This window comes from Dicentrarchus labrax, unplaced genomic scaffold (genome assembly GCF_905237075.1).
Source record: "Dicentrarchus labrax unplaced genomic scaffold, dlabrax2021, whole genome shotgun sequence".
In the NCBI taxonomy this organism is placed as follows: domain Eukaryota; kingdom Metazoa; phylum Chordata; class Actinopteri; family Moronidae; genus Dicentrarchus; species Dicentrarchus labrax.
Window position 1 is genome coordinate 9508835 of NW_026136716.1, and position 18455 is coordinate 9527289.

The 18455-nt window shown below is 40.0% G+C and overlaps 1 protein-coding gene across 3 annotated transcripts in view; it reads left to right on the forward strand.

The window, feature by feature from the left end:
- zranb3 (zinc finger, RAN-binding domain containing 3) overlaps nt 1-18455 on the forward strand; it is a 77384-nt gene that overhangs the window by 54087 nt on the left and 4842 nt on the right. For all 3 annotated transcript variants that reach the window (XM_051428381.1, XM_051428382.1, XM_051428383.1), the window contains exons 16-20: nt 3586-3690; nt 7584-7726; nt 14035-14175; nt 17262-17423; nt 18403-18455. The exon at nt 18403-18455 is cut by the window's right edge and continues 140 nt beyond it. In XM_051428381.1, the coding sequence (XP_051284341.1) occupies nt 3586-3690; nt 7584-7726; nt 14035-14175; nt 17262-17423; nt 18403-18455 (604 nt within the window). The remainder of the gene's footprint in view (nt 1-3585; nt 3691-7583; nt 7727-14034; nt 14176-17261; nt 17424-18402) is intronic.

The window sequence follows — 18455 nt, forward strand, 5'->3', positions numbered from 1 at the left end:
TGCAAGAATATCTGACATATATCTAGTGCATAGTTTGGTGTAAACCAGGGGGAAGTTACTGCTAACATGACTTATATTGAGAATAATGGGGCTTGTGTGTTCTTAAGTTGTACAGCAGGCAGACAGCAGGAAGTTCATAGACACTAACGTTACTTTTTTTGTGCTAATGTTACTTGTGTGGAGGGCGATGGGACAGACTCACTGTCTCACTACCTGCGACAGCTAACTTTGTGTAGCTTTATTTATGCTAGTAGCTGCTGCATTTCTCACTTCACTTCGTGGTAGCTAGCTTGGGCTTGCAGGTGACTCATACGTCTATAAATGTGAGGCATGCAGCAAAAAAAAGAAACAGAAATGTGACAAAGGGTGTCACAAAGTCTCTTCTAAAAAGTAATTTTACTGGTTCCCAGCTAACTAAAAAACAATGTCCCTCTGCAGACTATCATGACATTGTGGCAGTGTATCCCCTGCTGTGTGTGACTGTATACACGTCTATATATGCTATATAGAGACCAGAAACCTAGTCTAGTATAAGTATGAAATAAACAAAATTACACATTCATAGAAATTAAATTAACCTCTTCCCTTTGAGAATTTGTAGACTTTGATTTTGTTCCATATTTTTTTAAGTATTGTTATCAGCTTGTTATTGGGGAATAGTACACCTCTTTTCAATCACATCTAGCAAGGCTCTATTCCTGATTCCTGCTGTTACAGCTCAACCCGCTCACCGTTCCCCTGACTCTCCATGATATTTATTTTACCATAATCCAAATAAACACGTGGGCCTCTGTGCACTCAGGGTGCAGCACAGGAAAAACTTCCTAATGTTGATTTGTATCTCCAAATCCATGTGTCGGCTGCCGGCAGGTATTAACCTTTAACTTCTAACTTTATCCTTTCTCCTGTCTCCTGCCTGTCCTCTCCAGCCACCATTCCCCTGGCTGAAATGGCTGTGAAAGCTGAAATCCCGATTGTAGCTTTTACCTAAATTCACTGGTCAGCCTTCCTCTCGTAAAATGTTCCTGATGTTTGGCACAATCACTGTGGTTTGAGTAAAGCTAACACTGAGGTTAAGTGGCTTCTCAGCTTCCAAATTGGCAGTAGTTAGTGCTAATGAAGCAGTAATAACTGGGAAAATGTTCTTTATTGTGGTTATTTTTTACAATGATTATGCAGTTACCTCCTGACTGCAGCAGTATGATTACCCATAATCACAGCGAGGTACATTCTTGTGGGTATATGCAGGGTTTTTTTATACTCTTCATAAACCTCATTATTTTTGTTAGTAATGCATGCGTACTGTCACAAGAGAAGCATTAGCTTCAAAGTGGTGTACATACATCAGAATAAAGGGGAGGAAACAAGAGAGATCACTAACGAGCTCCTTGGTTACCACACGAATTACCATGACAACCAATAAAGAATAAAGTGTGGCCAGATTACAGAACTTGAATGTAATTGGATTCAAGTTCTGCAAGTTGGTCATTAAAATGATTGCTTGGCTGAAAATACCTGTAGTTCAGTACAAATTGAGCTACAGTAAACAATGAAACTAATTGCATGTAAACGCTGTAAAACTGGTTCTTTTGCTCCTAATTATAGAGTAACGTTGTCACACATGTTCCATTCAGGTCCAAATAGCTTCCCACAGATTCAGCTTTCATGTACTATAAACAGATTTATTCCAGTTGATTTTAAGAATGACAACCGTTACACTATTGTAATATAAATCCTGTACAATGTTTTCTTTCTCAGTTGTCTGTGAGACTGTGTAACATTCAAGATTGCCATTTCACATTATCCACTGGCTATACTGGAAGCCCGGAATCATTGGACTTTGGCCCCCAGAGGCCAAATCACGTCTTTACAGTTTATAATAACATGAGCGACTACCAAATTTCACGGCAAACTATCCATAATTGTGATAAATGTGCTTGAAAGTAAGTAAGTAATTATATACCGGGCAATATATGAAGGACAGTATGTACTGATTATATAACAATAACAATGTCAAACTCAATTGTCGAAGGTGTGTAAATCTTTAAGGTGAAGTCAGGAAATGAGGGAATGGCCTTTGTGATTTCTTATGGTATCTGTGTTATGAAACGATTCTACTGGGCAGCAATGGCACCGACACTTCAAGCATGTTGATGCCTGAAGTCACCCGAAACATCCCAATATTCTCAACCTGCCTTGTGACAAATTTAACCAGACATCAAAGACTTTAAGTCAGTCATAACCCAAGTGTGCAAACAGAAAATAGGATATAGAGCTCCATTTGACTTTTTCCTGCTAGTTCACAATAACACGGCATAAACTTCTTCTGTCTGAGAAAGTAATATTAGCATTAAAAGGCATTCAAAGACACCCACCTCCTCTGGCACATAAAGGTAACATTTTATTTGATAGCATCAGCGAGGGTTGTTTGTATCTAAGTTATATAACTACAATATTACCATGACATTTATTCTTGTCAGGCAAGTGAAGCAATAACTCTGCTGCATCATCATTCACTTGGAAGCACACTGAGCAACTAAACGTGCGTGGTTGTATTTGTTTGCTTTGGTTACAACAGTGACTCAGTTGCAAATCCCACGTCTCACCAACTGTTTGGGCAGGAAAACACGAGGAGCCAGTCAGGAACCTCTAAAGAACCATGAAGGGACTGCGCTGTAGTGTAGAGTAGTGGTGCCACTAGGCTCTGGAGCTCCATTTAATGCATCAAAGAACAACTGAGTGTGTTTTATGGCTATATATATATCTCTGCTTTGTGAATCAGAGTGAAGGTGAAGGAACAATAAAGTCACACTATTTGTTTTTTGGCATTTATGCTTAAAAAAATTGCAATTAATTCAGAACTTTGCACATTTCTGTCAATCGACTAATCGTTTCAGCTCTACTAAGATTAAATACTTTAATTACTTGGTGCTTTTTATAGTCCCAATGTGATCTGCTATAATTCATGTAAACCCCAGTACAAATTAGAAAATAATATTGACGGTATGGTAATTATGTGTGCAGGAACGTGTGCACTTTTTCTTACCTTAATTCTACATGAAATACCTTCCAAGACATCAAATCATTAATGCAAAATTAATATCCACACACAGCCATATGAAACAATTTGGTTTAAGGATGGCTTAAAGCTTATAAAAGGAGAAAAAGAAAGAAAAGAAATACAAATAATTATATTTTTCCAGGTTTTGTGATATGTAGAAATGATCCCTATAGAAACTGTTGACAACATCCTCTGTGCATTATCTAGAGCAATTGTGACACTGTAATGTTTATAATAATTATATTTATTTAAACATAAGAATGATTCATATACATCTGTGGTTAAAACTACATTATATTGTCCATCATTATCTGTTTATACACTTTTTACAGGTGCTTAACTGGAGGACTTTTTGACAACATACTTTGTTGAAAACTTTAAAAAGTCCTTATGTCTGCTTATAACTACATCAAAATGTGTTAGAAACCATTAATTGTTTATATGCTGCTAAACAGGGGGTTAAAACAACAGTAGTAACAAATGTGTTTGCTTTGTCTTCTTCTCTCCGTCTCCTCATCTGTTAGGACGGCACTCCGTTGAACTTGAGCTTTGTCCCTCTGGACATCAAACTAACAAACTGGGACGAGCTGCCCGAGGCCTTCAGCCGACGCCGGGAAAATCGAATACAGGTCTGCCCTTCCCGCCAGGCTGTGTGTGTGTGTGTGTGTGTGTGTGTGTGTGTGTGTGTGTGTGTGTGTGTGTGTGTGTGTGTGTGTGTGTGTGTGTGTGTGTGTGTGTGTGTGTGTGTGTGTGTGTGTGTGTGTGTGTGTGTGTCTTGTTCATGAATGCGTGTGGATGTGCGTGTGGATGTTAGTGTTTACACGAGGGAGATCTTCCTACTTAATGTGTCATTACTGTAAAAAATAAAAATAAAAAGGGTAATTCCACTGGAGCTGATTTTCAGGTCGTAAAATGTGCCAATATCTTCTCCTTCTTCTGATTGATTAGAAAGATGAGAAAAATCTAACCATGTAACTTGACACATACACAAGCTCAAGAGCGCCGTTTAAAGTTTTTCAGTTCATAAGCCCATAGGCTGCTTTAAGGATGAGCTTAATTTTAGACGAAGATCATTTAGGTTGATATGACAGTCAGTAGGGTTATCTTCCTAATTCCACTGACCCATTGAAGATGAGGCGCAAGGCTGCACGGGGGTTATTAAGCAGATATCAGACGTGTGTGTGTATGTGTTTTTTTTTGTGTGTGTGTGTGTGTGTGTGTGTGTGTGTGTGTGTCACCGCCATGTGAAACTAATGACACCACTGATCATGAGGAGGAAGAGCAGCAGCACGGCATTAGGAGCCTGACAGATAGGGGGAGTGTGGACGTCGCCCACTTCCACCACTGCAGGGCCTGGAGAGGGAGGCAGGGAGGGAGGGAGGCAAGGAGGCAGGGAGGGGTTGGATGGATGATAGAGAGAGGAAATAAGAGAGGGGGCGGTTTAGGGGGTTTGGGCAGCCAAGGAGACCAGCAGAAGAGAAAGAGTCGTTTTATGAGGGTCGTTAAAGGAGACGGATCATCGCCTCAAACGACCCCGCACGCCAACCAGCTAATATTAAATCCTGCAATCTGCCGTGGCAGTAACAGAGCCGCTGACAGACGCCCCACCTGGCACGTTGTTTATGTTGGTTTGTAAAACGAAGGCGTGAGTTGCATCCATCCTCTGACCCATCATTTATGCCCTGTTACGCTCCAATTGTCCATCAAAATCAATACTAAGCAAGCAGTTTAATGTGGGCAGCAACACGGCTCGGACGTGGAGGCAGTGGAGTGTAAACTCACCTACAACCAAAGGCCAGACAAACCTTTTTCAAAGATTTTATGGGAAACTGTTGTAAATGATACAATCTATATTTCATAAAAACAGGACCTTTCAATGGAATTAAACATTAATTAATTAATTAATACATTTCCACGCAGATGATTGTTAATTGTAAAATTGCAGAGTGTACATTGTTATCCTCTTAATTCTATACTTCTTACATCTTACAGGATAAGGATGATATTATTCTTTATGTTACCTTCAGCAAATCCCATGAAAATCAATCCATTACCACATCCATCTTTCCATCTTCTCTACCCTGTCTGTGGCAAACAGCCCCAAGCCCATTGCTTCCTACTGAAGACGGCTCACAGCTCACAGATATATGGTTTCTTTCTTTCTTTTTAAAAGCTAAATACGTTTAGAAGTAAGAAAGTGGATTTTAGCAAATGTTTACTCAAACACGAGTGAATGGTATTCGTTGGGGACTATTTTCTGTGGATTGATACACATTTAGCGATCTAGAGAGTATTTAGGGCGGGACAGTGTGTGCGTTCATGGTAATGAACTTATATTATCCAGTACAACAGTGTGGCTCATAGATGTGTCAATGGAGCTCTATGGCACAGTGGAAGAAGGAAGCTATATTTAAGGCTTTGGATACACACAATACTTGTTGGTTGGATACGTTGTTGTTGGTTTGAGTCTTTTGGGGGGGGCAAAAAGACAAAAAGAACAATTAACATGTAACTTTGTCCAGCTTTACAGTCATAAATCAAAGCGCACCCAGTTTCCACCCACACAATGTCTGATACTCACCTATTAACCCATCTGACCTTTGAAGGAGCTGAAAGCTGGAAACACCATCCCACTCTCCCCCTCAGTCATGCCTTTTGACATCTGATTCAACTCCTTGACTTTCGGCTAACCTTTGATGACCTCATGAAACAGTTACCATCTCAGGATATTTCTAAAGCTTGTCTGTAGTCTTCATCTGTGCCCTTGTTTCCAGACAACCCAGTGTGTGTAGAGCAAAGTTTCCTTGATCATTCATGACATTACATCCATCCTGACTTAAGCACTTTGACCCCCGATCTCCTCCAGGGCTAAATACAAACCTCAGCCGACTTCCACGTACTTAAATAGCAATATCAGCCTTTAACTAGTTACTTTAATCTCAAACAACAACTGGTGTGTGATAATGTAGCTAAGGTAACTCCTTAATAAGGAATGACATCTTCAGTGGTTACTGTTTTTATTTTATTTTGGCTTTTTTGTTTCTTTCTTCGATAATTATGGAAACAAAGAAAGGCCATTTCATTTGAAACCTATTGGTGAATGACTACATCATTGTGAAATGTAAACCTTGTAACTCATAGCATTTCCAGCAGGGGGGTCAAATTCAAGTTCAGATCAATCTATAATCACATTGACTATGTTGTGTTATTTATTGACATATAGATCAAATTCAGTTATATTAGACACTTTCTGGTCTAAGAATTCAAAACAAAAGTTAAAAAAAGCAGGTTGCAATTGCATTTATGAAATTCAGACACCAAATTTCAAAAATTGTTTTTTTTTTTGATTATCCTCCACAGCCCAGATGTTCAATCAGCCCTGAATGGAATCAATCAGACTGTCCAATCAAGTTCTCAGTCAAATGATCCAAGAAAGAGAAGTTCAGATGAGCGACCTGGCATAAAAAAAATAATCATGTTTTTTTGAAATTGCAAAAACTTGAAATTACTTTCTAGAAAGGGGAATTCAAACTGCACACATGAAGAAAGATGTTTTATCAGAGTAAAGAATGAAACAAGAGGAGAGCGGTCAGAAAGGCCAGAATCAAACAGTGTAGCATGTTTCTCATTGTTCTTCACTCTAGTTACAGTCAAGGTCGTGGTCTCTTCTCAAAGGTTACACTTTACAGAGTCGCGAACATGTTAAAAATCTCATGTTTGCAGTTTGATCAGTTGATGTGATCTTGCACACATTGACTATGTCGTGTCATTTATTGACATCAGGAAATGTGTTTATTAATATTGTTATAATGATTTTAACCTTAATCGCACACCTCAAACCTCCATTTGCAATTTCAGGTCAAGCCTGAGTCAGTCCTTTCATCCTGTTACATGTTTCTTTTTTTACCAGATATTGATCTGTTGCTGTTTAACGTTTTAATGAACAATAAGTAATGCTTATGTCAAAATATGTACAACTCAACTGTTAGAACATCAACAAAGCAAGGCTGGTGTGAAAGCTCTCTGTATAATGTATATTGAGTCTTATCTTCATATAAACAATCTTTTTGTGAGCATAGGTATCATTCATAGAAAAAAAACCCTCCTCCAGTGTAATATACGTAGGTAAATTGCCCATTAGGCCTTGGTGCTTGGTGTGCTATTTGTTATTTTGCCAGAAAAATGTCTTTGAATCCTTGACTTGGCTGAAAGCATAGACAGCTCTCTCTTGGTTTGATGGGTTTTATTCAGCTATCTTGAGCTGTCTCCTCGTATGTATTAGTGTGTGTGTGTGTGTGTGTGTGTGTGTGTGTGTGTGTGTGTGCGCGCGCTCTGTAGTTTTGGATTGTTTGTTTTCAGCTCAAGTGTATTTTCAAAATTGAAAAACAAAAAAAATGTTTTGCTCTTAAAAAGGCTCCAATATCCAAACTATCAATTTATGTTGAAGATGAAGGCTGAAGCAGTTTCGTTTTCGTCTTGAAATTGAATATGAAGTGAGGTGTCGTGTCTCCCCCCCCTGCAGGTACTGAGATTCGTTCAGGAGTGGAGCAGCCTGGCAGCCATGAAGCAGAAACTGCTTCGACGCAGCAGCCTCCTCTTCCACAGCCCCACTTTAGGCTTGCAGCAGCTGGCCGCCGCCCAGCGCCCTCACTCGAGCACCAAGAGGTCAGATTCTAGCTGGAAATATGTTCTTGAAGGAAACGTGCTACTTTGACTTTCAAAAACCTAGCAGTGATAAAACTTTATATTTAGATTTAAATGTACCATTAATGTCAGCAGCTGATCAATCATAGCTTAGCAATTGTAACCAATTCGGACAGGCCTGTCAAAGCTTGTTAAGGTAGTGTACACGGTACCGTAGTGAGAGCAGTACTCGCTATTGAAAGAGCTTTGAGGGCGGTGGCAAGACCAAAAGGAGTGGTTCAAGTGTGTTTAACTGCTGTAATGTAAGCTGCAATCGTTAGCATGTCCTGCTAACTAGCTTGCTACCTACAGTTGTAACCCAGAATTACTTCCAAGGCCAAGGAATACATCATTTAACTAACTACATTAAATTGGTGGGTTACATTAAAAAAAAAAGGCCCATTCACCACACATCCACTGTATGGAAGCCAGTCTTAGAACGTAGTTGAGTCTTGGCAGTAGCGGCTCTGTCCTGCTCTTTATTGGATTTGGGGAATTTTACAGTCTAGCAACTCCAGCCAATATTACCCAAGATACAGCAGAGTTACAAACACATCAGTCCATCTTCATCTTAAAAGCCTGTCTGAATGTAAACTAGCTGGCCAAACAGGGTTATGTTAGGACAAAATAGCAGATAAATTTTTTCTGGTCAAAATGTGAAAAGTTTGAGAAGTAAATCTTCCCCTGTTATCATTGTAAATAAATCTATAAACTGTAACAGGGGAACAAATATGTTTTCCCCTCTGAGCTGATCAGTGAGAAAAACTTTGACCTAGCGCCCCAGTTGTGCCAGTTAGTTTATATTTTAAAATGTTGGAAACAGTGTGATAAATTAGTTTTCAACGTTATGTCAGAAACCGAGAAGCAATGTGGGAGATTTCACAGAGAAACGAGCAGATTTGTAAATACTAACTGCCCCGGGCGTCATGGAAGGCTGAATGGTATTTGTGTGTGTGTGTGTATGTGTGTGTGGGTGTATCAAAGGGTGTCAGCTGAGGCATAAGAGAGGATGGGATGAGCGTTGTGTATATGTACATGTGTGTTTTTTGACAAACAAGCATTGTTGCTGGCACACTAATTACAGCTGGCGTGGATAGAAGCAGGGAGAGTTTGCCAATTACAGGGTAGACGTGTGTATGTGTGTGTGGAAGTGAGAGAGAGTGTTTCTCAACCGGGGAACGTGTTTGGGTGCATGAACCTAATCAAGGTGTGAGTAGGAGGCAATTGGCCCGGCTTGATTTGATACCTGTTTGATTTATTCACTAATCAGAACCAATCAAGCTCCGGCTTCGGCTCAGCGGGGCGATCACGGCTCACCTTCCCAGCACTGAGACGCTCAGTTTTCAACTACTTCAAACTTAATGCACTTTGCCTGGGTTTCCAACACTGTGGGTATTTTTGTCATAAGCCACTCATGGAGATTTACAGTGATTTTAGAAGAGTTAAGAGGATTTTAATCCGGTTTGCATCCTGCATAAGTACGCTTTATAGCCAAAATTACTGCCAACACTGGCTATAAATGCTGTATTGCTTCTATAATACGCCACTATTATAAAATTAGGATGTACAGTAATTTCTTTCAGGAATATATTGGTACTAATTTTCTTCATATTTGTAGCAATTTGGTTGCTATGAAACGCAGTGGTTAGTAATTTATGATTTAATTTATTTATTAACTATTGTCCGGGTAAAGAAGTGTTATCACATATTCTCAGTGGTTTACGTCATCGAGCCAATCATAACAACTGAACATTACAGTATTCAAAATAACTGTTCAATTCAAATTAAATGTACAGGTGAGGACTATTCACTCTATATTGTAATGTGTGGATAAAATTGTATCTCCTAACATCCGTATAATAACAATAGCATTTAATTTAAGACTGAAAATGGAGAAACCAGAACATTCAGAATAGGTAAAGTGCTTGACATCATGTCATGACAGCTTAAAAGTTTACTCCAGTGATTTAATATTGTACCACTTTTGAGAGAAAAGAAAGAATGACCAAAATTGAGGCAGCAGGAGCTGGGATATCCTGACTTTTAGCCCCAGCAATGAGTCACACCGAGAAAAAAAAAGCCCATTAGATCCTACACTTCCACCATTATGCAACTTGATAACGTCTTTCATTAGACACTTCCTGCCTGACAAACTCCCACATCTTTCCAACTCCACACCTCCAGTTTGTAACACGGGCTTTCTGGTTTAAATTTGAAGTCTCAAGCCGAAACTGAGATAAGATGGGGTCATTTGCTCAGACTTGACAAAGCTCTTCCACAGCCACGGATGACATTTAACTGTTTTACAGGCTCCACTAGATCTCTGAACTTCATGTGTAAAATAATAGTAGAGTAGTTTCATCATAACATAACATTTCATGCACTATTTGTGGCCCAAATTTTTATTTGCATTCTGTAATTGCCTCTCTACAAAGCAGTTTTAATTGTTAGTGGCATAGTCCGCCTGGAGGACAGAAAGTGGAGGATTCAAGTGGCTACAGGTGTCATTAAAGCAAGCAGGACTGAAAGTCCCAACTAAGGACTTTAATTCTGTGTTTTCATTGTTGTTGAGATTCCAATACGGTTCGCTGGCAGGTATTAAGGACATAGAAATATCCAATCTTCTCACTGATGTTTGTTTATGTAGCTCATATAGAGGCTTCAGTATTAAATTAGTTTCATAAGCAGTTAAAAAATCCTTGCAGTAACCTGAAGTTACTATAATGTCTATCAAGTTAATGGTTAAATATGTATTATTTTTAGCTCCATGTTCCTTTGGATGGTCCATTGCAGTGCATGTGATTTCCAATAAGCTAGCTGGGAATTTCTTTCATCCAACATTGAATAGACTGTTGCTGTACAAGCCATGTCTCGCTGAGGCCGACATAGCAGCAATCAATCAAAGCAGCTTCAGCTGGGCCTGAGCTGAGCGCTAGCTTGTTAGTTTGATTTCACACAGCTGAGCAGGGTCTGGCCCCAGAGCTGAACCACAGGCTGGCCTGGGAGGAGCTGGGCTGCTGTCTGCAGCTCTGCAGCTCTGCAGGTACGCTGTCAGCAACCTGCTGCCACCACAGGCCTGCAACAGCATTCCCACAGCTGTGCATCAAATGGCTACCAGCAGAAAACCATGTCCACAAAATCCAAGAAAAACACAGTTAAGTGCCGTGAGAGCTGTTGCAACATGTTTACATTTACTGTAGCTGTCAAAACTATAGAGAGCTATCTTACAGGCATAGTCTGACATTTTTGGAATGGCACTTATTGGCTTTCTTACTGAGAGTTAGATGAGAAAATTGACACCACTGTCACGTTTGTACAGTAAATATGAAGCTGTCACCAGCCACCAACCAGTTACCAAGCAACCAGCAGAGACCCCCTGTAAAACCCAGGAATTGTCATTTTTTATATTTCGATTTTTAAACAGATTAAATAAAAAAGATATAAAATGTTAAATAATGAGCTTTAGAGGTGCTGATAGGCAGAATTTGTTACCCTTAGACAAAGCCAGACTCCAGTCTTAGTTAGCCTGATGCTAGCTTTAGCTTCTTACCAGCATTCTTGTCTAACTCTGGCAATGAAGTGAATATATGTATATTTACCGAAACGTGTTAGGTGTATCCTTGAGGTCTAAACAACATGTTGAATGTGTTTTCCTGCTCGTAAAACATTTGCCCATTTTTATATCCGCTTGTGTAAACATTTCCCCGTAGCGCTACTAGTGGTCAAAAACATGTAATGCATAATGAAGGAGCGGCAAGGCAGTACAGAATTACTGTCCAAGCACCTAGCTGCATAACAACATGCAAACACACATCCACACTCTCCCAGAAGCGCAGTTGGACTCCAGTTTAGTGTAAGATATCTCGTTTCATCCAGCCTCTGTGCTGGGACTGTTTGAAGCAAAGGGAGCTCATGTGTTTGATGGAGACTTACCTTCTTCCTCATCTCCCCTCAGCTTCCACAGAAACTTCTCCTCTTTGATGTCTCTCCCTCCTCCACTTTCTGCCTCCTGTCATCCATCTTTCCTTTATTTTTTTCCTTCTACCTTCTTTCCATCTCCCTCCCAAAGGAAGTATTCTGTCCAGATGGAGGTGGTGGAAATGAATAAAAATGTCCCTGCATAGCTCACAGGGCCGAGTAGAAATGCTAAAAGCTTAGTTTGACTGTGGCGACGCTGTCCTGTTTAAAAAGCAGGGTGTCTCATGGAGGCTAGTATTTCATTAGTAATCGAGAAAAGAGCACAGTCAGGATAGAAATGCATCATATAACCATTTAAACAGAATTGAATAACTCATTCATATTTAAATGTATTTTGTGTATAAAAGGACTTTGATAGTGGCGAATACCCATGTGAACTTTACATATATGTATATACATATATACATTCTGGCCAAAACGTCTAATTTTATTTCCGTGCAATTTGATATAAATGGCATCAAAAACCTTCCAGGAAAATGTAAAAGAGTTTAAACATTAAAAAAAGGCAAAATAATTAATTCTAGCCAAAGGCGAGCTTTATCTGTCCTTTACTGTGCAGTTAGTTAAATAGTGTTGGATATATTTTTCTACATGTCTTATAGGTCCAGGAGCTGTTCCAGTTATTGATTTTATTTCAAAGGTGGCAGTGCTACTGTTTGTCTGCCAGCAGTAAAGTTTCATCAAACTAAGTCCAAGAATTGACGGAGCTGTCAGAACAAATGTTTATAAAACACAACATTAATTATCGATCTACATGACAGTTAGTGAACAGCTTCATCACCTGAGTTGATTGTGTGTGAAACAGCCATGCCACGCAATGGCTGCCTCCTCTCTCTCCATCCATCTTTTCCTACCTCGCCCTTGTTTTTTAGTGCTGCCATTTTGCTCCTCACTATAAGGCCTAAATGGCCATAGTAATTCACTGGTACCACTTCACTACCTATATGTGTGTTATTTCGTCCAAGCTGCTGATTGTTGGGTTTGCATCACTGATTGCCATAAACGAAATCCATTTCTTTGTACAACACAAACCTTTTCTGCGGGTAGGGAAGAAAGATGCTATATCACCTTGACTCAATGGGAAAAAACAACTTACTGAAAGAGTCCTGAGTGAACATTATCAGTGTGCCAGAAGTGATGCTACACCCCTAACACAGAAATTAAGAATGTAACTCAAAAAGCAAAAATCATCACCAAACCAATGATCATTTTTAACTACAAAAATATCTGTAAAACCCCTGTATATTTATTTAACCTGTGACTGGATGAGTGCAACTCTCAGTGGTCAGTGTGTAATTGCCATCACAGTATTTACTGTGACTTCAACGTTCCTCCCTCTCTTAAATGTAAAAGGGCCCTTTGTTATGTTGGCACGTAGCTGGCTGTTGAAGTAGTCGATGGTCAACCAATCCGCTCTGACAAAGTGTCTTTGAGCAAGACACTGAAGTTGCTAAGGCCGACCTCTGACCCCCCTGTAGAGGAGGAAAGAGAAAGGATAATTGCTCTATGGGGACCATTAGAGTATTGGATCATCCCTCTGTTGAAAGCCTTAATGTTACTTCGGGACATTTGGTGATTGGTCACTTTTCTCTCCAGACCACAGCAATTTTCTTCCACCCAGAACAAACAAGTCCGTGATTCTCTCTCTCTTCTCCCCCCCCCCCCCTTACTCCTCCTCTGCTGTATTTTATGTCAACTCTGACATCCTGGGGTCATTTTAATCCTGACCAGATTGACATGTAGTGTTTCATGCAATTTTCAACTCGCACACCTAGCATCTGTATTACAAGGGCCATAAAAACCAGTGGCGGTGTAGATGGATTAGATTAGATGATTGACGATCCCTGTGGGGAAATTAGATTGCCGCAGCAGCAATAGTAATAGGATTCAGCAGGGTAAGAGGACAAACAGAATATAAGCACGCAAACAGAATCGGAAATAAATGAAAGTAAGGATTTGTGCATTTAAGCACAGTCTGGTGCCAAGAAAAATCCAAACGCGCATCTGGCATTGCACTAAGGCAGTTTGTAGAGTTTGCCAGCTCTGTGGGTGATGGAGTGTGTTACATTTATGTGGGTGAATCCCAGGATTACCGCAGTCTCGACCAGATGACTAAGATTACAGATATGCTTGAGCAACATCAAATTTCCCATCTTACCTGGTACTAATGCTGTCCAGAGAGAGTTTTTGAATCTATCTTCTTGCACTTACTCCCCCATACTCTACATGTGAATCAGCTCTCCTTATCAGGCTCTCTGGTTATATAACAAATCCTTCATTCCTTCACATCCCCCTCTATCGCATTTTCACAGGTACCTCGGAAAAGACGACGTGGCCCAGGCTTCCCTGAGCAAGGCCCAGCAGGAGGGAGGCAGCGTCCGACTGGTCACCAAGGAAAACGTCTTCACGAAGAGGAGGTCGGCCGCTTCACTGACAACACCTGCATCGGAGAGGTAGGTAAAAGGGACAGATGTGTAGGTGGATGTTCAGAGCAAGAGAGGTCAAGCTCCTCCAGTCTTAAATAATACCTTCCAAGCTCAGAGTTACACCATACATGTATACAATCTTAGATTTCAAAATCAGCTCTAGATGTGTGCATTTGCTGTATACTGTTTGTGTATTGTTTGGTTTATTACAAAGCAAAATCATCACTAACAGTATTGATGTTTAAGAGGTCATGTCCAGTCTTGTTTGTGGTTTTTAAAGATGAGGTTTCGTGGTGCATGAAGGTGGTTTGTGGCATCACGTGGCTTCCTCTTTGGGATTTGGTGTATTTTTATTTTTCTTCCCTCAGCTGTCTCCATGGAGATCTGTATTTGCCTTGTGGGAGAGGCACAAAGGCCCGCTGAGTGTGTTAGTACAGTAAATATACACCATAATACAATCCACTGGGTGAGATGCAACGGATAGCTCACCCCAGGAGGGAGTATCACTATGGAAACGTGCACTCTTTCTCGCATGTACACAGCAAGTGTTGTTACATACATAGTAGTCCTTAAAAGTGTGTCTGAAATGTGCTATCCAGGATTTATGCTTTTGTACACCAACAGCTTTTTATATTTTCTCTGAAAATATAAAACATTCTTTCAGCAAAAACTAACATGCTAACATTAAAATCATTTTATAATGTAACAAATATATAGTTTTCTACCACACTATAGATCTTTGTTGCATGTCATACCCCTCGCTTCGCTCCGTTTCCTGACTCACTCTTCTCTGTCTCTTCCCAATAACTGCCTTTATTGGAAAGGGACAGTGAAGAGGAAGCAAATAAAAGTCCAAGTTCTCAAATATCACAAATGTTAAATGTCTAAACACAAGCAGCCGTACAAGAACGCTGCCAAAATAAAATGGTCTAAAACTGGCAGAAACAGTGATCAGGAAATTGATACTTGGTGCTAAAGACGCTGGCAACTAAAAAGTGTCGAGGACTGATACCCAGCCCTAGTGGTGGTGCTCTCATGTGGCATTGATCAAAGCTGTTTGCTTTAGTATTAGTAATGTTAAAACTGAGATGCGCTGGATTTCCCCAATTTTCTCAAATAAAACTGTCTGGTGTGATTGCCCGCCGTCCACGGGAAGCGAGAAATTAAGATTTGGAAAATGGAATCAGCCTCTTGATTAACAGTGAGCAAGCACTCCATGGACTGACAGCTGGACTCACCAGCGTCAGATCTTTTTCCTCTCTTGTGCTTTTGGTTTCCTTTGGTATAAAGCATCAGAGATCAGCTCGATGGTAAACATTAGCAGGCTGTGCGCCGTTTGCTGAAGGCATGTTGCGTGATTTCTTGGGTTTGAAGTATGAATTTTCTGAGGGTTACCTCATGCTGCAGTGTAGAGCTGCCAACATGCTCGCTTGCTTTGTGCATATATGAATTTAAATTACTTTGAAGATAAATGTAAATTACATATAATAATTAAATCATGTTTAGAACATTATTGCAACACAAATACAGTTTTTTAATATTTTTTTTGAATGCTTTCATTCAGCATTTACAGTTACGAGCAAACCGTTTATCTCTGGGTAATTTATTTTCCAAAGTACCATGTTTTCACCATATTCAGTTTGGGCACACCAGGAAAAAGTCTATTTCTGTCTTTCTTTCATCCACTTGATGTTGCTGGCACAGCATTTGTCTCTTGGTACTTCCAATTTTTGGTATCTTCTCAACTTTGAAGCAGCAAGGTTCCCTTTTTAGAGTGTTTTTTCTTCTCCATTTCAATGATTAAATCTCTCTGTGTAGTGCTCTGTCTCTCTGGCTCTTTGTTCCTCTCTCTGTCTGTCTGAATTGTAAACCACGGGGAAAGAGAATTTAGTCCATCTGTCCCCTCCAACGTGGCTCTAGCACCCTGCTGGGACAACATGGCAAATGCCCAAAACTCGCTGTCCTCTGCCAAAAGGACAGTCATGCACATACACATACTTGAAATGTTCTGCAGATACATCGCCACCATGTACATACACACACACTATGTGAACATTCCCCCCCCCCACACACACACACACACCATGTCCATCAACTGTGCATCTGCAGCACACAAAGCAAGCAGATATTTTTTATTGGATGAATATATATTGGATTGTGTTTTCTGTTCTGCTGATGTTGAAAGAACCAAGCTCTACACTGAATGTGGCTGTTGGTTTGCAGATTGATGTCTGTCACATCGGTCAAGGTAACTTCTCTTTCAGGTTTAGTGCACAAAGGGCGAAAAAATCTGCTCTAGCCATGCGGCCTGATTCAAAAAGATATAAAGAATAGATTGCTTACACAGACGGAATCCATTTATTTAGTGACATTAGCTGCATTTTATTTTCTTCATCTTCTTTACCTTCTGACATTGGAAATAGTTCTGAATACTGCATTGTGTCATTTCTGGACAATAAATGTATTCATCATATTTGGAGTCACACATACTTGGTGCATGATGTGTTAGTATGTACACTGGACAGAGCTATGATAATATTTTAGCTTTTATGACTGAATATTCCTTGTTAAAAAAGTATTTCTTTTTTTGTTTTTTATGTTTTTCTCATATTCTCACTGTTACAGTTTCAGCAGATGTTGCTTGCTGTCAATGCAAACTCAGAACTTCCTCCGTGTTTACCTGTTCACTTGATACAATCTGGATAATGTAGATTTCCACACTACTGATGCTATAAGTACAATAACAGAGTGATACCAGACTCTTTCTTCTGCTGGTCTGAGGGTGTCTTTCTAAAGAATACTCCAACTATTTATTATTGCACTTCCATAAGTTATTCTTTATCCACACTTTCAGTCCTTCAACTTCAACTGACACTTGAGCTGCTTGAAGTGCTTCAACTTAAACTGCAACTCCCATATAGTGATTTAAGTGTCTTGTGAGATACTTGGTAAGGTAACCAACATCGGTTTATTGTAGTCTTTTAAACTATGACATCTCTTCTGAAGTCTGAAGTTACGGTTTTAAAATAAGTGTAAAGATAAGAGGGAGCAGCCGAAGAATGAACTCTTTATTCCTGAGTAGATGTAACAGATTTCTATCTGTGTCTCTGCAGGCAGGACGAGGAGTCAGCGGAGACGGTGGAGCAGCAGCAGCCATCGTCAGAGTCCGGCTACCTGCAGGCAGTGGACAATGAAGGTGTCCCTCTGTGTCTTTCCTGCCAGCAGGCCTGCCCTACCGCCGGGGGGGCCTGGGACACTCGATTCTGCAGCCACAAGTACAGTAACGCTGAGCTCCTACAGTTTTACATACACATTCATTGTCATGGTCAGGATTTTTCTACAAACGTGGAATAACGAAAGGATAAAGTGGACATTTCCGTCTCTTCAAAAAAAAGAGTGGAGCAGGCATGTGTCAAATAGCAGATGCATGTAAATCTTAGCATTCCCTGCTTGGAGCACCAGATGGGTGGGGTTTACTGCAAAGGGACAATCCGGGCAGGCAGTCTTTGGTGAGATGTCAATCAAAGAAAAGCATATTAAATTAACTTTCAAATAGTTTGTGTCTGTGATTGCTCAAACTTCCAAGGCACTGATTGTCTTCCGTGCCAAAGCCCACCCATCTGGCACATAAAAATTCCATTATACTCTGAGCTATAAGAGTTTTTGTGAAAAAAAGCGACAGTATAATGTTGACCTTAACATGTTGATTTACTGCCTTTTTATAGTAGAAAGTCTTCTAAAAACATTCATATTAAAATAGACTGCGATGCTTTTAGTTAGTAGATCCTTTCCTGACATTTCTTTATTTTATTTTATTTCATTTTACACCAGCATGAATAATATTCTTAATGGAAAATGCTGCTGGTTCAGTCTCTGCAATGTCTTCCTGTCCCTGAGACTGACACTTTCCTGCTAACTCACATGGTCACTCTGAATCAGACCATCAATTTCTTTTAACTGAAAAATGTGTTGCATCTGTGCATCCCTTTTTTAAGGGAAAATTTCATTTCCTCAAGTGGTTTTCAAGGGCCAAATACAGGTCATTTAGTCAAGGTGAGATACTTCACTCCTCTAAATAGAGCTTATCATACTTCAACACAATATTATTTTCTTCAAATGATGTCTCTGCTTCTTTCAGCGGAATCATAACCACAGGAGAAAAAAAGAAGTCTTTCCCCGGAAAAGAATTTTCTGTCGTGTTATAAATGTAAAGGTGTGTAGAATCCACATTTATTTATGTTTCTCAACCCATAGATGTCAAGACGAGTTCCAGTTGCGCTCGAGCCAGACGTACATGCGCTCGCGGG